General features: G+C 38.4%; 1 protein-coding gene across 1 annotated transcript; it reads left to right on the forward strand.

Annotated features, from left to right (window-relative positions):
- The first annotated feature begins 6,487 nt into the window (after positions 1 to 6,487).
- G-TMT (gamma-tocopherol methyltransferase) lies at positions 6,488 to 21,931 on the forward strand. Its single transcript, XM_086606738.1, has 6 exons — positions 6,488 to 7,105; positions 19,569 to 19,738; positions 20,137 to 20,241; positions 20,925 to 21,128; positions 21,341 to 21,443; positions 21,545 to 21,931. Exons 1-6 carry the CDS (start codon positions 6,736 to 6,738, stop codon positions 21,646 to 21,648), a joined length of 1,056 nt encoding a protein of 351 aa, XP_086462864.1. The 5' UTR covers positions 6,488 to 6,735; the 3' UTR covers positions 21,649 to 21,931.
- Positions 21,932 to 26,117: the final 4,186 nt, after the last annotated feature.

Raw genomic sequence — 26,117 nt, forward strand, 5'->3', positions numbered from 1 at the left:
CACAGCAGCATTATCTAATGATCATGGATTGAATAACCTGCATATATAAACACTTCTCTTTTCCCCTAAATATAAACACCACATCTCCAATGCTTCCTCATCACTCGGCCAATTAAGTTGGAAATTTCTTCATCATTCGCTTCTAGCTAGCACTTCTTTCCAAATATAACCAAGTGTACTGTCAAGCAATGGCTATCATCAAGTCCAGAACTCTGGCACTTTTGATGATTTTTCTGGTTGTTTTAGCATCAGGCAGTATTACTACTACTTATGCACAAGTTCCAGAGCTCTTGGTTTGTGTTGGTAAATGCGAAACAACTATGGGGAGATGTATAACCGTGTGTAAAACCGGTAGCCTCATTACTTTTCTTACCTGCTTCGTTGGTTGCCTTCTCGAAGGAATTGCATGCGTTGTTTCCACCTGCATCCCATGAGTCTATGTAGTCAGTAGCCTTCTTGCAAGGCATTGAATAGATGCAGCAATGATACTTGATGCTTGAAGTATGATCAGTGTAGATTTCTCACATCTTCTTTGTTTAAGCAGGTCTTTTTTGCTTTCTCTTTCTCTGTAAATATGTAATAAGAGCATCTCTAGGTGGTAGTATAACCTGTCAAATCCTTCATATTTGAAGAAAAAATTCGGAATTTCTCGGAATTCCATCTCTAGGTGGCCTCATTCATAGTCGCATAACCTGTCTGTTCGCATTCTTGTTCGCAAATCTAGAGATTTGGATGCGGATGTGGAGCGACAATAGTAATGTCGCGCGCCAGTACTAATGTCGCCCCAAGTTTTTTTTTTTGATTTTGACCAACACCACGCGCCAGTAGTATTGGCGCGCGCCACTACTAATGTCGCACAAGTTTTTTTTTTTTTTTTCAATTTGGTTTAATGTGGGAATGTCGCGTGAGTTTTTTGAATTTGGGGCTTATGGTAATATCGCTACGACAAATGTGATCTTGCTACATCTAAGATTTAATAATAATGTCGCCTACAGGGTCGCATTCTTCAAATTTGAAGAGTATGCTACCACCACCTAGAGATGCTCTAATGTGTGTAATAATGGCTACGATGGCTTTGCTTAAGCCAATAGCCACGTGTGTTGTATCAATAAAATGGAAGTGCGAGATATCATTATGATTTTTAACATTTTGCTATTGTAAATGACCAGTTTGAACTTAGTCTCTAAAAGTAGCTAAGGGAGTACTAACTACTAAATACAACAACTAGTAACCTAGCACGCATAAATCATATATATGCCAAACAAATGAACTGGTTCAAAAAAATACATGAATTCAAGAAATCAAAGACAACTAGAATGGCTTGTGAAATCAAGAGATATTAGATATTATGCCAATTGAATCTGAACCGACATAAAACTACTGGGAACTTGGGAAGGAAAGGATACGTATTGTAAGTTTGTAACAGTGATTTGGGAATGGAAATTGGGCCGGGCCTCACAGATTACGGGTTTTTTTAGCTCTGTCTAATCAGAGTGGGCTTCTCATTAAAATTCTAAATGCAATCAAGGCCGTATGCATTACGAGATTATATGAAGTGGGCAACGAATCATATTAAAACTTATAACTCATTGTAACTTTGTAAGTTGGAGACACTTCCAAGTTTTGTAGCGATGTTTTCCTGTTCCAAAAGGAAAAACCAACGCATTGTGCTTAATTTACAAAAAATAAAATAAAATAATAATGTCACTTTAAATACGTACTTGAAACTGTTGCTACAGTAAGAAACCCATTTCTAAATCTACTTAACTATGTAAGGCAGTAAGGGTGTGGTCAAGTGGTGATGGCTTTTGTATGAACTATTGAACTAAGAAGTATCATACCATCATGTGCTTGGTATCTAGCTATATACACTTGAGCCTTAAACTCCGCGAAATCGTTAAAGGCAGGAGACTCCATAACACTAAGGCTGTGTTTGTTTAGTGGCAAATAGGGGTGGCAAATTTTATTTTCCCACTAGATGCACCATTAGCCGCTGTTTGGACAAACACTATTCTCTATTTGTCCAAACAAAATTTTCCCACTAGAAGTGGGAAAATAGAATCCACCTCCCCAAACTCTTTTGCCGGAGATGAAAATCACTCAAATTTTCCCACTATGACCAAAATATTTGCCACCATCAATCTATCGCGACTCATCTCCTTCTCTCGCTTGCATCTTCTCGACAAGTAATCTCTCTCATCTCTCACTTCACTCAATTTCTAACTCAAATAACTCAAACAACAATCTCTTTAATCAATTCAATCTGTTTTGAATCGACCAACAGTTTAAAATTTGACATGTTTTGTTGTAAATTTTACATTCTCGCATCTCTCTCTCATTTTCTCAAAATTTTGGTCGCTCTTAATGTAATCTCTCTCTAGCTCTACATCGGGTATGATTTTGGGTTTGATTTCTTTTGGGGTTTTGATTTCGTTCTCACTATAATTGGTATTATTTGGTTTGGTTTGGTTTGGTTTTGATTTTGATTTTACTCAAAATAGTGTATGTTGAACAAGGCTTGTAGATTTGGTTGAACTATTCGATATTATGACGATGAGTGTGTGTGTGTGTGTGTAATGAGTGTGTGTTGTCTTTGGTGGTGGTGGTAGTGTGATGATGAGTGTGGTGAGTGTGTGTGGTGGTGGTGGTGGTGGTGGTGTGTGTGTGTGTGTGTGTGTGATCGTGGTGTTGTGAGAGTGTGTGTGTGCGAGTGTGGTGGTGTGTGTGTGTGTGTCTTTGGGTGGTGAGTGTGTGTGTGTGGTGGGTGGTGTTGTGTCTTTGGAGTCTTTGGGTGGTGAGTGTTTGTGTGGTGGATGTGTGTGTGTGTGTGGTGTTGTGTCTTTGGTCTTTGGGTGGTGGTGAGTCTTTGGGTGGTGAGTGTGTGTGTGTGGACTGTGGTGTTGTGTCTTTGGCCGTGCGTGTGTGTGTGTGTGTGTGACCGTGGTGTTGTGTCGAGTGTGAAAGTGTCTCGTGTGTGTGGTGAGTGTCGTGTGAGTGTGGTGTTATGTGTCTTGCGAGTGTGGTGTGTGTGTGTGTGTGTCTTTGGGTGGTGAGTGTGTGTTGTGTGCATAAAAATATTGTTGCGCACAAATTAAGCCGCTAAGTCCGGGCGACAATGAAAAACAATGAGTTAGGTGATCTAGGGAGACCTTCATGGGTGAATAGATGGGAAGTACCGATATAACCTACTATAGGTTCCGCGGATGGATGAAAAGTGTGCTATTTTTCTTCAATATTTTGCGGAAAGTCTATTATATAAACACTACCCCGTTGGTTTCGATGTAACCCACATTGTATATTCCCCTCTTTACAAAGCAGGACAATACCCAAGTATGTGTAGGGCCAAGTATTGAAGATTTTTAGCATAAGGTCAAGGTGAAGTTTTGTTCTTCCCATTTAATATTATAGTCTTTGAAGTGAGATCTCTAACAATGGATATGAAAAGTGATAGTTCTCGGGCATCTTGGCTCGCCATTTGACATCCGTTTTTTGAAATGGGAGTCTATTGCATTTGACTTGTTAGTCACCACCCGTGCATGACTTCAGAAAAGCAAAGTGTCGGTTTACCAACCAAAACATTGTAACATCCACACAGTCTATAAGATTTCTCCTTCAAACCAATTTAAAAGAGCTATGCACTCAATAGGCAAAATTAATATGCATATATATATATATAAGCCCACTCTAATTATGTGGATCGCAAAACAAGCACCATGGCTTCGTGTAATCAATTGGTGCACACAAAAAGCAGACCTCATTGTTTAACTTCTTGCAATAGATAGGGGATGGCGGACTATATGTGTTAAATCACGGTTGGAAGTCGCCATATGTAACAGAGCCTATATTTTGCTTGTCGTCTCATACTTCCAAGAAGGAAATTTTGCATTTGCCCCGGATGCAAAGCAAAATTTTAAGCTTAAGCAAAACAAGAAGGGAAGATCTATTTTACGTGTCTTCTACGGAATGAACTAAAACGAAGACATGAATTCAACTTACTATAAAAGAAAGATCGGACTATCGATCACAACAATAAGCCTTAACCGGGAAAAGTAATTGCCAATTCCATCATTGTAAAACATGAGCATCGGAACATACCTCAACGAGCCGAGCAGATAACTTTAACGACACGGTCACATTGTGAAGCTCTCCAAACATCCGTAATAACCCCCAGTACTTAACTCGTCTATGGACTCAATGTCAATGTCCGCCATGACAAGAGAAGGAACATTCTCCATGGCGATTCATTAGAAGTATCATCTCTACACCGAATGTTGTGAGGTTTGGAATTGGTGTTGTGTGTTGTGAGTTGATGCAACCGATAAAGTTCTTGAGTGTCGAGTGTGTTTGTGTGTGTGAGTGTGTGTGTGTGTGGTGAGTGCGCGTGTGAGTGTGGTGAGTGTGTGCGAGTGTGGTGTGTGTGAGTGTGTGACAAAAGGTCTTTGGGGGTTCTTTTGCGTCTTTGGGGTGCTAGTGGAAGGTGCCGGGTGTTGTTGTTGCTTTCGCAAGGTGTTGGGGTGTTATGGCGGGTCTTTGGGGTGTTATTATTACGGGCCGCTTGGTTGATGTGTGTTGGGTCTTTAGCGTCTTCTGCTTTCTTTGGAGTCTTTAACGTCTTTGGGTGCTACTTGCTGCCGCTTCTTTGTCTTTGCGTCTTTGGGAGTGCTTCGCTGCTATTATTATGCTGTATTGGGGTGTGTACTCTACCATGTCTTTCTATCTTTGGGTGGTGAAGTCTTTGTTGTGTGGTGGTTTGGGTGCTGGTCTTTATTCTTTGCCGCTATTTGGTCTTGCCGCAAAGGCGTTGGGTGTTACGTCTTTGCTGCGAGGAACTCTTTTTCAGTTTGGTATTCCATGTTTTGCATATATGTGAGTAGAGGTTTCAAGCATTTAATTTAATGGGATGTTTGGTTTTAAAATTCTTATGTTGGACTAGGTTTTGAATTGTCCAATTTACTTGCTTAATTTGGTAGTTCCATCTTTGCAATAGTTGATGATCCTTGGTGATGTATCAAGATGATGAGTTAATGAAATGGTGTTGTAGAAATATTGTAGTATGTTAGTGGTGTGATGATGTTTATTGAGCAGGTCGGGATATTGAATTTGATTTTGTTTCTCCAATGGAGGTGTTTGTTCACCCGCCATACTTGGAAAGTTCAATGAAGTTGGAATTCAATGTTCTTTCTATTTTTATACTTCATTGAGTTTGGAAACCAAAAAATAATATTTCTAAAAGTTAAAAAATCATTTGCCACGGAAAAAAAATAAAACCATGTAAACAAACGCCGCAAACCGGCAAAAATCTTATAATTTCTCACTATGAATTTTTGCAAACAAACACTGGCAAACTAAAATTTTCCCACTACAAATTAGCCTGGCAAAACTCTAGTGGGAAAATGCTGGCAAATCTAATATTTTCCCACTAGAGATTTGCCACTAAACAAACACAGCCTAAGTGAAAGTTCCAAAGTCCTCAGGAACCAAGCAAGCTCCCCACCCACCTTGGACAAACCATAGTCCATAGGAACTCTAAACACAAAACGTAAAGCATGCCAAATTTTCCGACTAACCGTTCAAAAAAAAATTTCCGACTACAGGGATGCAACATCCTTACCAACTATATTGCATATTTGTATCCAAAGTAAAAGTTACACGACTACAATATGATACTGCCGACGTGGGGAGTCCTAATATGAAGTGGACCAAAACACCCTAAATTGAGCAAACCATTGTCAATACCTTTTTTTGGTAACTTAATGTTAATATTTAAGGGTCATGGTATTGACACCCACTTTTTAGAATTGACACCTCTTTGACCAATTCAAAGGTACTGACACCTCTCCATTAATTACATAAAAAACATTCACGACAAGAATCTGCCGCGAAATCGCCCAATCCATGGCAAGAAGCTGTCGTGAGATCTCATATCCCACGGAAAGTAGTTGCCGTAGGTCTTTTTTTCTTTATTTTTTTTTAATAGCCACCGTAAAAAAATTAGTTGCCGCGAGATAGTTGTGTTCACTAAAATAGAGTCTTTGATTGTGTTAATTATTAAAACTCTTCTTCATTAATTTGATCACAAATTTTTCTTATAACATTTGAAAATATTTGCCGTGAGATAGCAAAATTACGCTTTGATTGCACATTTTTTTTGTTATGGTTTTGGTGTTGCTTTTGGAGTGTATAAATAAGTTTTAAAGAAGAAAATAAGGTATCTATATGTCGTGTGTGTTCAATATGCAAAATTTAAAGTGAAAAAAAACAAAAAACACAAAAAAAATGATCTGCGACAACTGCCTGCCGTGAGATCTGCCGTGGGATATGGGATCTCACGGCAACCTAATGCTGTTGATTGCCGTGGAATATGAAATTTCGTACCAACTGGATGCCGTAGAATTATCGGATATATTGAGTTTAAATGAAATATAAAGAATAACTATTATTGTTTTATTTTTTTGAAAATGAGTGACAATCCCCATATTTAATACATACTTTTAGTGAACAAAAAGCGCCCCATATTTAATACATACCTTTAGTGAACAAAAATATCCAATTTTGTTCGATTTGACCTATTATTCTCCTAATTCCTCCACCTACCAATTATTTTTTATGGTACTTTGTTTTTTGTGGAAACATTATTCTAATTACTGTACTTTCTTGGTTGTGGCACCATCCATGATTAGATTACCATTAGTAGTAAAATATTTAAAAAAATAGACAGCACTGGCATATTATCACATGATGATGATGAACACTCTTCACTCCCACACCATCAGCAGCACCCCATGTCTTCAACTACAACAACTTAATAGCAGCAAGCGGTTTCTGCTTAACCCAGGACACAAAAGCAGCAGAAGCAGAAGCGTCAAGGGGTATCACCAACATCGTCGAATCGTCACACGTGCGATGTCGACCACAGTGGGCAAAGGGAGTCTTCAGAAGGGGATAGCAGAGTTTTACGACGAATCCTCGGGGATATGGGAAGACATATGGGGTGACCATATGCACCATGGTTTTTATGATCCCGATGTGCCAGCTTCGATTTCTGACCATCGATCTGCTCAGATTCGTATGATCGAACAGTCTCTCTCTTTTGCCGGTCTTACTGGTCAGTTCAGTTCACTCTCTTCAATTTTTACGGATAAGTTTTGATTGGTTCTCTTTTTTTTGGCTTTCTTTTTCCACTGTTTTCTGTTTCGTTTTATTGATAAGAGATTGTCTATTGCACGTGCAATCATGAATTAATGCAAAACGTTATTATTGCTGCTAATCAAACTAGCATGATTGAGTTATATAGAGCAAGCACACTGGACACTGGTCACTTTTAAGTTATAAAGCGGCCCAAAGTGAGTTCTACAATCTACCATAGAGGAGGGGCTGCTTTAAGGCTGTGTTTGTTACGATGGCAACACTATCAGAAGGAAAGGAAAGGAAAATAAGAGTGGTCTATTTTTTCCATAGATAGTTTATAGATAGTTTTTAAGGTGTTTGTTTATCCTTCGAAAGGAAATGGGCTTTTCTATAAGGAAACAAAATCATGGAAATGGAAAAGGTTTTGTGTCCTTAGCTAATCCCTGAAAATTTTGAGGAAAGGAAAAGAAATGGATAGCTAGGGACTCTATACTAGCACGCCTAATAATACAATTATTCATTTCCATAGCTTTTGCAAACAAACATGATTATTCATTTCCTAAGTTTTTACTTTACTTTTCTTTCCCCAGTTTACCAAACACCATTTTAAAATTATTTCTTTTCCATTCCATAGTGGACTACCCATTTTATTTCTTTTCCTTTCCATTACTAAAATTTACCCATTTATGAACGAATCTATTTAACAGTGATAAACAAAATTGGGTGACCTACAATCGCCACTTCAACTCAATGGACATTTCAGTTTTCCAATTTTACCCTCTTGCTTTCCAATAAATTACAATAGACAAAAAACAAAATTCAAGTAAATTAAAATTGATATAAGGGTGTATATGTAATTGTATTTTTTTACTTCTTAACATCTCTATTCAAATGCCCATATTACCAAGTTGGATAATTTTTTTTTTTTTTTCCAAGTGTATCATAATTATAACATCTAAATTATGTCAATATATGATATCAATAAATTTGAATTAACAAAAAGGGTAAAAATGTCATTTGATTCCAATTTATTTTTCTATAAACACGTCCCGACATGTGGCCCACGTGTTGGAAAAGTAACATAAAAAAATTTCTTTTCTACTATTATGTTTTCCAATTGTACCCCTATTCATTTATCCACTCAAAGTCAACCTACTAAGGGCATCTCCAATGGAGAGTGTAAAAATCCACCTCTACATAGGTGCCATTAGGATTATACACTCTATCTAAATCCAAAATACATAAAGTGTATATTTACTATTTGTGGCTATTCCAATGGTAGGTGGAGGCAAATTTGTAAAAATAGATAACAACGGACTTAAACTGTCACAGCCCATTCAAAATAATGAAAAATGATGGGTTTGCTCCGTCGCAAAAGCTTAAAACAAATAGTAGTCCACTTTCATACGTTGTTCAAAGTAACGTCCCTGTTTTGTAATAGTTGTAAATCACTGAGCGATGGATGTAGACCGCCGCAAACAGAAAAAAAAAGCTTCAAACGTGAGTTGAAGTGACGTCCGAGTTTTTAAAAGTTCAACAGACGTTACTATAAGTGACGTCCGGGTTTTTTTATTAGCTAATAGCGGAATGGGAAATTCCCCACCCCATCTATTGACTAATAACTTATTATTACCTACGATATACAACCCCCATTGGAAGGAGTTTTTTAGCATTTAAAGTGTAAATTTTACACTTTATACTGTTTACACACCCATTGGAGATGCCCTAATTAATTTGAAATTAAGGTGAGGATAAATAAATAATTCTACCAATTAATTTACATATTTACTGTTTTGTCCTTTATAAATCAATCCGAAATTTCAACAATTCGAAACCGAAATTCCAGATGAAATTTTGATATATTCTAAAATTCAAAATTTATGTTTTTTTTACTTTACAAATTTAACATATTTACTTTTATATCCACTACAAATAAATTTCCAATGAGACCCTTTTACATATAATGGAGTGACTCGGGTCGGATATTTAAATTTTGAATTCGGATTTTGGGTTCAGTGTAATTTTACTAACCCGATTGGGTTCAGGTTCAGATAGATAGCTTAAAACCCACATACCCGATTATGTATATCATTTTTTATTTATTTTATTATTTTTTTGTGTAGTACTATGCAAGGAACCCACCCATATAAATAAAATTATATTATTTAGTTTAAATATAAAATTCATACTACATTATAGGGGTGGGAATTTGGCCCTAACGACTCTAACCCGGCCCTGACCGACCCGACCCTAAGCCCTATAAAGCCTTCACAACTAAAACCCTCACAGAGTTTAGGGCAGGGCCGACCTGACCCTCAGGCCTTCTAGGGCAGGGCTAGGGCTAAGGTTACAAACATAGGCGACCCTAATTCAAATTTTAGTTATAGTTTTACATTTTCACTATAAATACAAGTACCATAATTGTCCAACTCTTTGTTAAATATTTTAAATTAAAATAACATTGTCCTTTATAATTTATTACTTATACCCAAAGGTACTTCCAATAACTTGTTTTATATAACAAAAACTTGTCAACCTATCTAGCAGCCATGAAGAACAATGAGCACTAGCATAATAAAAAAATAAGACTTTATTCCTTTGATCATCAAATCAAAGTCTAGAACTTATTATTCTCAATTTATTTTCCCACTTACTTTTTATAAATTATATTTTTATTCACATCCAAGCCAAGTCTAGAACTAAAGGTTTCTGTCCACACTATTAAAGCGAAATACATAACAGACATTTGTAACATAGAAACCAAAAAAACAATTTTTGTCTGAAAAATGACATTTGTAAAATGAAAAAAATATAGGCCCGGCCCTAAAACCCGACCCTAAATCCTTTAAAGAGGGCTTAGGATAGGGTCAGGGCTTGAGATTTAGACTTGTGACCCGGCCCGACCCGATCCTATGCTAACTCCCTTACTACATTACATATGTGTGTAAATATCACGCGGTCTTCGACAACCGTGACAAATGATTAGTGTATTTAAACTAAACAACATAATTTTATTTAGATGGGTTCCTTGTGTACTGCAGAAGAAAAATAAAGTAATAAAAAATAATAATAAAAAATTCGTAATCGAGTTTGCAGGTTTAAGCTATCTATCTAAACCCTAATCCAATTGTGTTAGTAAAATTAAACATAACCCAAAATCCAAATTGATATTTAAATATCCGACCCGATTCATTCACCGTACTATTATATATTATGTGTACTTAAAATTTATTTGCAGTGAATATAAAAGTAAATATGTTAAATTTGTAGGTTCAAAAAATATATACTCCGAATTTTACAATATATCAAAATTTCGGATGCAAATATCGGTTTGGAACTATCAAAATTTCAAATTGATTTATATAGGAGAAAATAGTAAATATATAAATTGGTTGGTAGAATTACTTATTTATATAGGAGAAAATAGTAAATATATTGAATTTTAGTGGGTTGACTTTGATTATTGTAATATGAATAAATGAATAGGGGTACAATTGGAAAAGAAAATATTGTAAAATAATTGTTTTATATTACTTTTTCAACATGTAGGCCACATGTCGGGGCCATGTGTTTGTGGAAAAGTAGGTTGGAATCAAATGACATTTTTTCCCCTTTGTTAATTCAAACTTACTGATTTAATGTGTTGGGTGATGTAATTTAGATGTTATAATGAGGATAAAATTGTAAAAAAAATAACTTTATCCGATTTGGTAATTTAGGCATTTGATTTGAATAGGGATATTGTAGGAGCCATAGTTGTGACCACTGACTTCACATGTATAAGAGCCCCAAGAGTAAAACTTGCATAAAAAAAAAGAGTATAGGAACATAACCCAAAAGGGGTAGAGAGAGACAAGTGGGTAATTTTTTGGAGTTTTGGAGAGAAATCAATGGGCTAAGGGAAGGGAAGACCAAAGGAAGGGTATGATGCCCATGGTAATTAGGGTTGAATGGGAGGCTTCTCCCAAGAGGTGGGAGCGGTAGAGAAAGAAGAGGAGAGGAGAGGAGAGAAAATAGTGAACTACGACGGCTTGATCCCGAGAGGGGTACGTAGGCAACCAAGGTGGTATAACTGATCCATTCCACTGAACTTCTACCCAATGAAACCAAACACAGTAAACAAATCCGATCTCTCCATATCCACCAAAACAGAATTGCACCACCCTCTAAGGGTGCTACGATATACAACCTCGTTGGTTACAAATTTGGGTCCAACAAATGGCCGTTTGTGGGGATCAAACCCACAACCTCTTTTAGAGAAGCACTCCATTCAACCTTATTTCTTATGGGCTTTATATTCTTCTTTTGGTCTTCCTTTAGCCCTTGGTTTCTCTTTCTATCTCATGGTCCAAAAGTTACCTATTTGTCTCTCTCTACCCCTTTTGGATTACGTTTTTATGTTCTTATTTTATGTAAGTGTTATACTCTAGGGGCTCCTACACATGTAAAGTCAGTGGTCACAAATATGGCTCCTACAAATATGTTAGGAAGTAAAAAGTGCAATTACAGATATACCCTTATCTTAATTTCAATTTACTTGAACATTGTGTTTTTGGTAGTGTATTTTAATGGAAAGATGAGGGATAAAATTGGAATTAAATATATGTTTTGAATATGACTGTTGACTTACTTTTCGGGGCCCGCTTAATAAATAAAAATTTCATATCAAATTACGTTTTAGCCCTTTTTCCTAAGAATATTTACACTATTTGATTTTGTATGGCGATGTAATTTAAAGAAAAAGTAGAGGGCACAATTGGAAAGTAAATGTCTGTGGAGTTGAAATTGGTATTGTAGGCCACCCATTTATTTTTTTCTTTTAAGTGTTAGATTTATGCAATTTCAAAGCAGGTGTCGATTAGTGCCTACAAGTTTTAGGGGCTGGGGAGATATTCTAGAAATCTTGCTTAGCGTTATACAATTTTAAAACAATGCTACCATGTGGTCACCTTATTTATTTGCTTAGTGGTTCTGTTAAGTGAATGCACAGTCGCACATCTACTTTGCATCGAATCTTTTTGGACTCACATTCTACTTTGCAGTGGACACGTGCTATCATGGCACTGAAGGTTTTATACCTTGTTGTAAAATGACAAAAATAAACTTAATGCACAGTGTACTTTGCAATGCACAGTCTATTTTCGTAGGCGCATTGTGCATGTGTAAGGGTGATGTCAAGTGGAAGCACAAGATTGAAGTTGCCAAATGTGAGTTAAATTGACAAGAAAAACAAAACCACGACATAAGACCCGAAATACTTTTATACTTAAGTGGAGATGTTTCCATGTGGTAGTGCGTCTTGTGGAGTCAACTTGGGTTGTCCCTGGTCCTTGGCATGTAATTCATTGTAGTCATGTCCTAAACCTTATTAGAGGTAGAGCCGGGTTACTATATGATCTTTTCTCTCTGTCAACTTAGGGTGTTAATATCTTGATCCTCAAAATCTATCTACTTACAGTTTTTGACTTTCTCTGTCAAGTTAGGGTGTTAGTATATTTACATTTTACATTTCTCTGTTCTTTGGATTTCTGAAGGTTGGAAAGTATACACTTCTTCTTTTCCAACTCCGCATAATTGTTTGTGAAGAACACAAATTGCGGAGCAAGATTGGAAACAATGTCGAAGATTGAAAAAACTTTTATTGACAAGCCACAACTACCAGAGTATAGGCTAGAACTTTAAAACTCTAGAGAACTAGCATTATGTATTATATAAGAGGAGAGAAGAAGAGATTGGAGAGAGGTAACCGACGTTGGTTTCTTCATTCACTTTTATAGACTATGTACGAGTTGTGAGCTAGTATAACTCTAACTCAATCTCAACAAGTAGTATTTGTGATACACTTGGGGACTTTAAGTCTTTATCTATTAGGGTCATATAGTCTCAATAATATGGACGACTCATGTTGAACTGCCTTAAAAATTGATAGTGGTGGTCGAGATTTTTGGAGAAAGCTATGTGGTGGCTGAGATTACATCTTATGCCTCGAGATAACAAAGCAATTAAAGTTTTATAAGGAATCAAACATTTCATTTTATATATAATAAATCTACCAATTAAATAGGTTTGTATATTAAAACATAAAACAATTTAATTAAGAATTACCGAAATAGGAAAGAGGTTTTGACTGCCATCTTGATTAAGAAACAATAATATTACTATTGATAAATTAGAACCCATCCAACTGAGATCATGTACGACTATGGAATATTATAGAAAACTAATTTATGGAAATAGCAGAATACCAAAACAGTCACGTAAACACAAACAAGGCTAATTAATGTAATTGTAGTGATTGCAATGTTGGATGTCAGTCCGTTGTGCTAAAAAACTTTTTAGCTGTGAAGTGGTTAGCATGCAATGCGAGTGAGAGTAATAGATGAATTTCTTGTAAATTTTGGATAGAGTAAGGATATACTCCTTATTGAACCCAATAACACTTAACAACATATTCAAGGTCCTACCTCCATGTGTTGTGCCTTTAGGTGAATGAAAGGAAGGGAAAGGTATTTAGAAACTAAACACTCAAACTTGTTTCATAGAAAACTGACTTTCACTTCAAGTACATGCCTTCCTTATATACTAGTCTAGAAATGTAACTGACATTAGAAACTATTAATAGCAATACTAATACTATTGTAACTCCTACTTTAATATTGTTAATTACCACAATAAACTCATAGGTGCGGCTGAGAATATCAAGAGAGCTTTCAGTTTTTGTATTTGGTAATTGACCATTTCTAACATGCCCCCTCAAATCAAAAACTTCGTACGTCAAGCATATCTCTTAGTCGCCTGAAAGATTCAACTGACAACGACGTGGTGAAAATGTCAGCTCTTTGCTCCGTGGTATGGCAATAGTTCAGCTCCACTTTTTTATGCTTCACGTGGTCCCTGATAAAGTGAAACCGAGTTTCAATATGTTTGCTCCTCCCATGTTGCACTGGATTCTTGGCGAGTTTTATAGCTGATTTGTTATCCACATATATCACCGTTGGTTCTTCTTGTGAATGACTCAATTCATTTAAAAGATTTCGGAGCCAAAGCGCTTCACACACAGTCGATGAAACTGCCACATATTCTGCTTCACACGAAGACAAAGCCACAATATCTTGTTTCTTGGAAGTCCAAGAAAATGTTGTTGACCCTAGATAGAAAACATAGCCTGTGGTACTTTTCCTCTCATCTTGATCACTAGCCCAATCACTATCAGAATAACCAACTAATTCCACATTTTCACCATAAGGATAAAAGAGACCAAAATTCATTGTGCCTTTGAGATAACTTAGAATCCTCTTGGCAGCGAGCCAGTGAGACTCCTTTGGTGTCTCCATGTATCTACTCACTAGTCCGACTCCATAGACGATTAGGCCTTGTGATTGTCAAGAACTGTAAGCTACTAACAAGACTCCTGTAAAGAGTCGAGTCCACGAAATCTCCTTCTCCTTCTCTTGACAACTTTAAGCCTGGGGCCATTGGGGTGCTCACTGGATTGCAATCATCCATTCTGAATTTCTTCAAGACCTCCTTCAAGTACTTCCTTTGCAATAAGAAAATTCCATCTTGTTGTTGTTTTACTTCAATTCCAAGAAAGAAGGATATCAACCTGTTGTCCGTCATCTCAAACTCCTTAAACATCAACCTCTTGAATTCTGCAAATAGTTCAGTACTATTCCCCATGTATTATTAGAAATTGGCATTCTTTCCTTTTAACATAGACAGAATGCTCGTATGGGCATTTAGCAAACCCATTCTGTAGAAGATAATTGTCGATACGCGCATTCCAAGCCCTTGGTGCCTGCTTTAAGCCATACAAGCCATACAACGGTACACTTTGTGCTCCTTTCCTTCAATTAAGAAACCTTTCGGTTTTTTTACATACACTTCTTCCTCAAGAATGCCATTGAGAAATGCTGATTTGACATCAAATTGATATATTTTCCAACCATGGTGAGCAGCTAGTGACATCAATAATCTCACCGTATCAAGTCGAGCAACTGGTGCAAAAACTTCCTCATAATCGATACCATACTTTTGGCTGTATCCTTTAGCAACAAGCCTCGCCTTGTACCCGTAAACATCTCCATTTGGTGTGCGTTTGATCTTGTACACCCATTTAACATCTATCGCCTTGTGGTTTTGTGGGAGTGTTGTCAACTCCCAGGTGTTGTTCTTCTCAATTGCATGCATTTCCTCTTCCATTGCATACTGCCAACAGTCCTCTTTCATAGCTTCTTGGAAGTTGATAGGCTCATGATCAGTATATAGGCAAAATAGACTGTTATCCACATCTTCTGTCTCCTCATATATCTCATCCAGATTTCGCATTTTGATGGGCATGTATGATCTCACTCTCCTTTTATGGCTAGTGAATTGTGAGGTACTATGTGATATAAGTGGTGTGGTAGGTAGATGAGGTGAGGGTGTTCTTGGCTGAGTAACCACCCGAGAGGACTCTCCAAGTTCCTCCACCGTAGGATGTACTTTGGAGTTATCTTCACCACTCCAATTCCACGCTTCTCCTTCATTGAAGGTAACATCTCTACTCACCACCAGTTTATTGGTTAGTGGGTTGTAGAGTTTATACGCCTTCGATTCTTCGCTATAGCCAATGAAAATGCATTTTTCACCACGGTCATCAAGTTTTTTTCTTTTGGCAACGGGTACTTGGGCATATGCAACACACCCAAATATCCTTAGGTGTGTCACAGTAGGTGTGTAGCTGCTCCACGCCTCTTGAGGTGTCTTATTTCTGACACTTTTTGTCGGGCACCGATTAAGCAAATAAGCCGAACAAGCTACTGCTTCTGCCCAAAAATCTTTTGCCAATCCTTCCTCCTTGAGCATGGTTCTTGTCATGTTGAGAATGGTCCGGTTCTTTCTTTCTGCGACGCCATTTTGTTGTGGTGTGTAAGCAGTAGTGAGCTGATGTTGAATGCCTTGTTCCTTGCAGTATTCTTGAAAAACATTTGAGGTGTACTCACCATCTCTATCCGATCGAAGTATGACAATCTTACTCCCACTTTCTGCCTCGACAAGTGCTTTAAAGTGCTTAAAAATTGTGAACGCAGCAGACTTTTCCTTAAGAAAATAAACCCATAGTTTTTTGCTGAAGTCATCAATGAAGGTAATGAAATAACGATTACCTCCAAGAGATATGGGATCTAGTGGACCAATATGTTGGTGTGAACAAGTTGCAATGGTTGCTCTGAATGCCTTGACTGCCCACTAGGAAAAGGGAGTCGTGTTTGCTTGCTGACTATGCAACCTTCACAAATATGGTGTGGGGACTCAATTTTTGGCAGATCATGCACCATACCAGCTGCTGATAACAACTTCAGACCATTGAAATTTAGATGGCCAAAGCGAAGTTGCCACTTCCATGACTTTCTTCACGAGACTTAGAAAGCATTGCTCGAACTTTGTGTTGAGGTGCAATGGGAACATGCGGTTCCTTGCCATCTTGACACGAGCTATAAGCCTGCCGCACACATCTGCCAAAGCAAGATGATTGTCCTCCATGTGTACAACATAGCCCTTTTCTAGAAGTTGTCCGACACTTAGAATGTTACTTTTCATGGTAGGTATATAATACACATCAGAAACATACTCAGGTGTACCATCCTTTTGATAGATCTTGATCTTCCCCATTCCTTCGACGGGTAATTTTGTAGAATCTCCTAAAGTCACACTGCCATGGACACGTTCTACAAGTTCCACAAATAGATGTTTTTTCCCACACGTGGTTACTTACACCCGTGTCAAGGAACCAAACTTCATGTTGCGCACCTGAATCCTCATGAGCGAGAAGAAGAGTATGTTCATTACTCAAATCATCATATTCATTACTCACATCATCATATGTTGTTTCAGCAAGGTTGGCTTCATCCTCAGTTTTATGCCAACAATCAAAACTATAGTGCCCATATTTTTTGCAAATGTAGCACTGGATATTTCTGGTACTTGTTTCTCCAAGTGTGGATCGTCCTCGGCTTCCTCTACCACAACCTCTAAAACTCTGATTTTCTGACTGATTTTGCCAGTGTTGTGGTTGGGTTCCACGACCCCTGCCTCTACCACGACCTCGGTTAGAGTTGTGGTAGCCTCCTCGATTAGCACCACGTTCTCCTGGTTCATGTAGAGTCATTTTTTACTCTATTGCATGTTCCAATACAGTGGAACTTGCATTCTTCTGAATGTGTTGCTCATGCACTTGATTCCATCAATTCGTCGACAGATCTTCTCCAAGTCCTTAGATTCCTCAATGGCTGCGACCACATGCTCAAATTTTGAATTAAGAGAGCAGAGTATCTTTTCGATGACACGAATATCATCCATATTCTTCTCGCCATTTCTCTTTAAGCCGTTCACCATCACAAGCAACTGTGAGAAGTAATCATTTACTGTCTCATCTTCCTTCATATGCAGCGCTTCAAACTTGCTACGGAGAGTTTGAAGGTGGACTCGCTTCACACGGTCAACTCCTTTGTAAATGATAGCGAGAGTGTCCCATGCTTCCTTACTTGATGTTGCTTCGGCAACCTTCTCGAAGGTAGACTCGTCCAGCCCTTGATAGAGTAGGAACAAAGCCTTACTGTCTTTCTTCCTATGCTCTTTAAGAGCATTCTTTTGCTCAGGTGTATAGGCTGTTTCCTCTTCCGGAGTGGGTGTTGCGAACCCATTAACTATAAGCTCCCATAGCTCTTGAGAACCAAACAGGGCTCTCATTTGGACTGACCAACTCTCATAGTTATCTTTTGATAACTTGGGTATATGTGGGACTATGCTAGACGCGCCATGCCTACTGAAAAATTGAGATGGGGAACCTAGCTCCGATACCAAATGAAAGGAAGGGAAAGGTATTTAGAAACTAAACACTCAAACTTGTTTCATAGAACACTGACTTTCACTTCAAGTACATGCCTTCCTTATATACTAGTCTAGAAATGTAACTGACATTAGAAACTATTAATAGCAATACTAATACTATTGTAACTCCTACTTTAATATTGTTAATTACCCCAATAATCTCATAGGTACGGCTGAGAATATCAAGAGAGCTTTCAGTTTTTGTATTTGGTAATTGACCTTTTCTAAGAGTTACATGGATCATTTAGACTATCTTTTTTTCATATAATTTGTTTATAATCTTTAGCCCTTGAAATTTTAAAGTTGCATACGTAAAATTTAGACAGTTAGAAGAACGAGTGCAAAAAAGTTATTCAATTTGGAAAAGAAACCATTAGAAGGATGTTTTCAAAGACATTATTGTCACAAAGTCTAGGGCAATTTCTAGTGTCTAACAGTTCGTAAGACACATTCTGTAAAGTTCAAGATCCACATTGATCTTAACATAAGAAACTATGTCATTTAGTTGATGTCTTCAATGTCATTAGTAATGGTTGATATTTAACTCATAAATCATGCATTATACAATGCGAACTTCAAAGCGTATGCTCAACAACTCTACTATCTCATACCAGCTGTACTTATTAGCTGAGGGAATTTTAAACACTCTGAAGTCGTAAGACTTTAACTTAACACAAATTCTATTACTGAATTCTGATCATGTATGTAAGTTGCAGCATTAAACTTGATTAGGAGAAGCAACTCCTTTGAATCTGTTGGGAACAGATTGTTCATGTGGGTGAACCACACCGATTTGGGAAACAATGCACTCGGCAGTACTAACACCTGGGTTGTGTGAGTCACACCGTATTGCGTATAATTTCAGCAGTGTTTTGTGCATTTCTTTAGTATGTTATTTGTTATTTGAGCCCATCTTTTGTGTTTATCATACACCCACCTAATATATAAAGGGGGTTATGAATTACGTCAAATTACAACATTGTTGTTGAGAGAGAATAAACCATTGTTGAAAAGAGAGATGTGTGAGTTTCTTTGCGAACTTTTTGGGTGAGTGATTATACTTATTCAAGACTTTGCATCATTACACAAAGAATCATCTCTTATTGATCATCTCTCTCTAGTGAACATTCTCCGTTTGGTCTGTGGATGCAGGCTCACCGCCGAACCATGTATATCGTTGTCTTTTTTTTGTTGGTTTGTGGTTGATTTCCTTTTGGTTAGTAGTTATTTCATTATCTTACTACTTTTATTAGGAGTTATTTGGTTGATTTTATACATTGTTGAGTTTAGTTGTTGCTTCTACGACTTTTGTTATTGGTTGTCACTTCCATTGTATTGGGTTATTGGTTTGCTCCATAAGTCCACAGCTTTTGGGGCACCTCCATAATTATATTAGTTTTGCTACAGGCACTCAACCTCATTAGGCTCCGTAACAATAATGAGTAATGACTGATAGTAATTGCTATAATTGATTCCACAGTTTAGTGATGTGCCGGTGACACCGCTATTAGTAGAAACATAACAAGAAAAAGACTATTCTCATACCATTTTCGGTTGTTTGCACTTTGCAGAGGACTCACTGAAGAAGCCCAAGAGCATAGTTGATGTAGGATGTGGTATTGGTGGTAGCTCCAGATACTTATCAAGGAAATATGGAGCCAAATGCCAAGGCATCACCTTGAGCCCCATTCAAGTTCAAAGGGCACAAGCTCTTGCAGATGCACAAGGTTTGGGAGACAAGGTATCTCAAACTCAGTTGCTTTGTAGAACAAGAATAAATAGTTTCTTACTTTCTTTTGTTTAAGTGGAAAGTATTTTTAGTAAGTCAATATACAGTGACGCTACTGTAGAATGTATTTGGTGACTCCCATCCAATGGTTCTTAAGACTGCTTGAGTTCTGCCATCCCAAACTCGACCCGGTCAAATGATTTTGCATTTTGATCTTTGACATTGTTTCCAAGCCAACGGAATACCTTGTTCTAAGGTTTCTGACAACCAACCTAGTTCAAGAATGGATTCTGCTGCGTGACCATTTTAATATGATAGCTTCAGACCCAGTTCATGTTTTAAATTTTAAGTGAGATATAAATATCCTTAAGTAATTAGAGAATGTCAAAGCAGCGATGTATGGTTCACAGGTGTCTTTTCAAGTTGCAGATGCACTTCAGCAACCATTTCCTGATGGGCAGTTTGATCTTGTGTGGTCTATGGAGAGTGGAGAACACATGCCTGACAAAATTAAGGTATGCACCACCATTCTCACTTCCTCAATGTACCATTAAATTAGCTAGCAGTATCACTTGTACAGTTGTACTTATCTTGGGATCTCACTGTCTCAAGAACTTCTCCTTGGATTATAAAATGACAGCAGAGCAATTTGTTGACAGCTTTAACATGAAGAGGTCCAACAATTACTTTGAGTTCTGCCATCCAATTTGTACCTTCTTAGATTTAAAAAAATAATAATGTGGAACTGTTTTTTTTTGCATGAAACTAGTTGTTCTTTAAGTTACCATTATGAATAGACAAAACAAATAATGCTTTAGGCTTGCGTTAGTTGATCTTAATTAGCTGATTGGGCAAGTTATTTGATAGAGGTCTAGAAGATGTCTATTCGTCATAATGTCTAGATCAGTAGATAAAAAGGTTAAATGGGACATCTGATTTGAATTAGTATGTAGGATGAGAGATGTGTGATTGTTCTATCTGAATGAATGAAATGGTTATTTCATGACTCTATTAGGAATGCATTTGATGCTTATCATAACTAACTATATCGGTTGTACATCTCTAGTGTCTTAATAGCCAGTCAGGCGATCTCATCCTGTTAACACAATTCTGATACTGGGTGCTTGGATCTGTTCGTCTTTTCTGTATTGTAATAACTGATTTTATTTTTTCTTGCTATTTTGTTTGAATTGGACAGTTTGTAAATGAATTGATACGTGTCGCATCACCAGGGGCCACCATAATAATAGTAACATGGTGCCACAGAGATCTATCTCCCTCAGAGGACTCCCTGCAGCCCCAAGAAAAGGAGCTACTGAAAAAAATCTGTGATGCATATTTTCTCCCTGCCTGGTGTTCTACTGCTGATTATGCAAAACTCCTTCAATCTCTCAATATGGAGGTAATCTTATCTTCTTTTGTATACTGAAAACGTGCTCATACTTGGTTGACACCATTTACCGGTTCTTTGGAACCCACAGAAGGATTTCTTTTAACAAAAGTCAATCCAATTGGACAATTCCATTACACATACATCGGATGCATCATAGGAACAGGACAATATTACCAAACAATGAATTGGGTTTCCATAACCAGTTGTATCAAATGTTTCAGGATATCAAGTCAGAAGATTGGTCAGAGTATGTCGCGCCGTTTTGGCCAGCAGTGATACGGACTGCACTAACATGGAAAGGTCTCACTTCATTGCTACGGAGCGGTAAGTGGAGATCACAAACTGGGAACAACCGAAGAACTCAAACTACTTGCTTTTGCTAATTAAATCACTTTGCATTTAAGTGTTTGTTATTGTTAACTCAGGATGGAAGACCATTAAAGGTGCCCTGGCCATGCCGTTGATGATTGAGGGTTACAACAAGGATTTAATCAAATTTGCTATCATCACTTGCAGAAAGCCAGAATGAGTCGACTTCAGACACAATTCGGCCCACCACCTCATCAACAATTCATGAAGTTTCCATTCTAATTTAACTGAGAGGGTTATTACCAATTATTCATTTATTTTTTGAAGTTAATAAAAATCTGTGGGAAGACTATACCCAAAAAAAAAAAACAGAAGAAAAGATGCAAAAAACCAAAGGGAACTACTTAGTTTGAGGAGCCAGAGAACGGTGATTGTCACATTTGCTTTGTAGTTGAGTAGCCTGTTGAAGGTATCAATATAATTTTCCATAGATTTTATTTGCACCATTTTGTGTTAGTTTGAATTGGGTCTATGAAGATTAGGAAAATAAAGATAAACAAAAGGAATGAGCTGAGGGCCTCTCAATGCTAATAGCATTTAGCTGAGGATTTCAAATTACTGTTGTATAACCACCCAAAAAATCTGTAAACTTGACTCCATAAAGCATTGAGATGTGTCTGACAATTGAGAGAGGTTACCTTTGACACCCACTTTCAAGCAATATATACTAAAAGCTATGGGTGCCGATTGCCGAATAAGCAATATGGTACCTACGTTTGCATGCGTGATAATAGAACCTAAGTTGGATCTTCGCATACTATGTAATTCGGGAGCCAAAAAAACTCACGAGCTGTGCAATATACACAAAATTTGTGAAGGGATGATAAATGGACGGTATCTTTTAGCACCTTGAGTAAGGGGGGATAACAGCAGCATTGGGTTGCAATCTCGGGCAGACATTATAATTTAGTCACTGTAGCACCTGCTTTAACTGGTGGATTGGACTTCTTCTAAAGAAACTTGTAGATGCAAGAGAAGAAGTTACAGCACCTGAGCCACTCAGCCGCCTAAATATCAAGAATTCAAAACTGCAGTAGCCAGCCCAATGCTCTCAAGAGCTATCCTAGGAGTCTCTGAAACTACTCTTAACCAAAATCTAAACAAAGAAGTTTTTGTTTCTCTGTACTCTTAATTGTAATAGATAGTAAACTAGTCCTAAATGCACACTGGTAAACCACAACTTCAACTACTGATAGGAACTAGCTTCCGAACCCGTTCGTACCGCGAAAGTGTTTGAGGATGTTTTTTTTTTTTTTTTTTTTCAATATCTAATATATTAAATTAATAGGATAAAATATAAAGCAAACAATTACTCAGCTTGAAATTGCCAATTTGCCGCTACCAAGGATTGACGAAAGTGGATTAGATTTTGGTTTTCAACCACAAAGATCATGTAGAAATATATATTAAGATCTGGTAGAATTATAAATAAAATAATCCCGGTGAATTATATTTCCCTTTTTGATGTGAAAGTGCATTGTTTTTTCAAATGATCATGTGGATGCCCGATACTAATGTTGTACTGATCGCTTATCATTTCGGGGTGGGGTGGTTATATGAGCTCCACTAATTACTCGAAAGTTACTCCACTCTTAAAAATGGATTTACAAGATGATTGGAGGGCTAATTTTTTTGTGGAGACATACATCACATGATGGAGAACACCCCCACAAAAAATCAGTTCAATTGAATATATTAAACCTTGTCAAAAGTTGTTATAAAATTAAAAAAAAACTGGGTTGTTAGATAATTTTGTAACTTTCTAATTGATTTTTGATGGGTTTGTATATTTTCAAATGAGCTTAATTTTTGGGTGAGAAAAAAGTTAAAAAATCGAAAAACTGATTTCTATTGTCATATTGAGAACATCTCCACAAAAATAAAAATCAGATAATTTTGTAACTTCTAATTCATTATATTTAAATGTGGTGAAGTAAACTTTGGAATTCATTTATTTAAAGTAGAGTTTTCGAGTATATATAACCATCTCCTTATATCATATATAACAAATTAAATTGCAATATTGTCTCTGATGAGCTCCTGCTTCCAGCAAGAAGACTTTGTGTTTGTGGTCAACTTGCCTAATTCAATAGAATGAGTTCTCATTTTTAGGGTTGCCATAAATGTGTCAATGACATTTGTATAGGCCCAATTATGAAAAGGATGCCAGGTCAGCGGACGTCATATGGGAGTCAGAGTAATATGATAGAGCAGGAGCATAGGAACCGAGCCAGGGAAAGGACCAGGTCAGCGGGACACCGAGTGGGGTGCATCTTAGTAATATAAACTGGGAAGTATGCGATCCTAGCTGAGAAACCCTAGATCGCGGACGTGGCAAGTGTATGGCAGGAAGGGGATCAGTCGGATGGGAGGACAGGTTGGGCCGGTCGAAGTGAGAAAGAAACCAAATAATAAAGAGAAGGAGATGGGAAGAGAAAATAGGGGGTCGCACAGTGAGAGAGAAAAGAGAGTGTTGTGAGTCTATTATTTCGGAGCGATTGAGCAGTGGAGTTTTTAGGTCAATACATTTGGCGCCGTCTGTGGGGACAGAACAAAAACAACGTAGAGATGGCACCGAAGAAACAAGTAGGCAGACCGAAGAGAGTGGCAGTGCAGGAATCGACACCAGAGGCGGTGATTGATGAAGAAGGAGGCAGGAGAGATGATCTGGAGACAGAGGAGACATGGCTTATGAGGGAAGAGATCGGGAGGCTATGAGAGGAGAATGATGGATTGAGAAGAGAAAGGGAAAGAGAAGAAGAAGGTACGGGCGGGGAGGCAAACGATAGCTCTGAGGAGGAAGAAGAGGAGTCAAACCTCGTGGAAAATCCAGTGGCCGGCTTGACAACCGAATAGGTGCAAGAGATGATAGACAAGGACAGAGAAGCGAACCAGTAGAAGGGGAAAAGTCGCGGAGGAGCGGCCAGCCAAGTGGTGGCGGGGCTAAATCGCAACCCTTTGGCGGACGGCATTTGGGCTTTGGAGGTCCCAGAATGCTTTAGTCAACCTCGATTCGAGAGGTACGATGGGAAAGGAGACCCAACGGACCATATCCACCACTTCAGGGAACAGATGCTGCTATGGCAAGAGCCGCGGTATGATGGATTGCGATGCATGATGTTCCCGGCCAGTTTGAAAGGCGGGGCGTCGGATTGGTACTATCGGTTGCCGGCGGGGAGCATAAAAAATTTCCAAGAGTTGGAACAGGCCTTTGTAGACCATTTCATACATCAGAAAAAGCGTGCGGTGGACATCGCGACCTTGTTCAACGTGAGACAGAGGTCGGCCGAGACAGTAAGAGAGTATCTATGTCGGTTCAAGGCTGAGACATTGAAGGTCGAGAATTTGGATGAAAGGACCGCAGTTATCGCATTTGAGTGAGGGTTGCGTCCAGGGACGGGAGTGCACCAGTCGGTCGCGAAGAATGAGATTGTAACATTGCACGAACTATATCCGCGGGTAGAGAAATACATCAGGTATGAGGACACTTTACCGAAGAGATCAGGGAAAGCTGTTTTGTCTTTGGAGAAAGATAGGGAGTAGCGCAGGGAAGGGGCCTCGAAAAAGGAAAGCGGGGGGTACCGCGGTTACCCCTCGAGGGTTGAAAGAGTACGGGACGGGAGAATAGAGAAGGGAAGCCATACCGGGAGACAGAGGTGACGCCATTGAATAGACCGTTGAGAGGAATATTGCCTTTGATTAAAAACTTGCGGGGGTATGAAGGACCGTGGAACACACCTATAGAGCTGTCGGATAAGCCTTTCTGCGCATATCACCAGATGCGAAACCATGAGACTGATAACTGTTACGCTTTGAAGTGGATGGTTCAGAGATTGGTGGAGAAGGGCCAGATGAAGGAGTTTGTGAGGGATGCGCAGAATGATGAGTGCTTGCCGCGACAAGATCAGTTATTGGGGACTATACATGTGATCTTCAGTGGAGAGGTACTAAGTCATAATGCACATAGAGACAGGGTAAGAAGGACCGCGAGCATCCAACAGATCAATGACAAGACTGATATGCCACGACCAAACCGAGGATAAAGACACGATCACCTTCAACAAGGCAGATTTACGAGCAGTGGACTCCCCCCATGAGGACGCGTTGGTTATCACGGTGGCAATGGGTAATTACCTGGTGAAGAGAGTGTTAGTGGATTGTGGCAGTGCGGTAGATCTGTTGTTCAAAGGAGCTTTGGAAGAAATGGGAATTGATCCTAGGCAACTGAGGCCTCCGCGCACTAATTTATACGGGTTCAATGGAAGTATGACATAGCCTTTAGGGGAGCTCTTGTTGCCGGTAACAACGGGACCGGTGATAGTATTCACACGGTTCATAGTGGTAGATTCTGCCTCGCAATACAACGCTATATTGGGGAGGAGATGGATTCATGAGATGAAGGCCGTCCCATCTACGTACTATCAAGTAATACGGTTCCCTACTCCAACGGGCACGTTTGAAGTCCGCGGCGATCAGGTGACGACCAAGAATAGTCATAGGGGAACAGTGAAACGATTGGTACACGGAACAGAAGAGGAAAGTTCCCACCCAAGGAAAAGGCAGGCATATCAATTACAGAGTGACTCCGTGGAGAGTAAGTTGGAACCTGCGGAGGGTACAAAGACGCTA

Source organism: Coptis chinensis, chromosome 1, assembly GCF_015680905.1.
Source record: "Coptis chinensis isolate HL-2020 chromosome 1, ASM1568090v1, whole genome shotgun sequence".
Taxonomy (NCBI): Eukaryota; Viridiplantae; Streptophyta; class Magnoliopsida; order Ranunculales; family Ranunculaceae; genus Coptis; species Coptis chinensis.

Bases quoted from the DNA above. Each gene is read 5' to 3' on its own strand.
- G-TMT (XM_086606738.1), top strand. From the start codon at position 6,736: ATGATGATGATGAACACTCTTCACTCCCACACCATCAGCAGCACCCCA. The intron at 21,129-21,340 runs GTAATCTTATCT...CAAATGTTTCAG, and splicing joins TTCAATCTCTCAATATGGAG to GATATCAAGTCAGAAGATTG. The intron at 21,444-21,544 runs GTAAGTGGAGAT...TTGTTAACTCAG, and splicing joins CACTTCATTGCTACGGAGCG to GATGGAAGACCATTAAAGGT.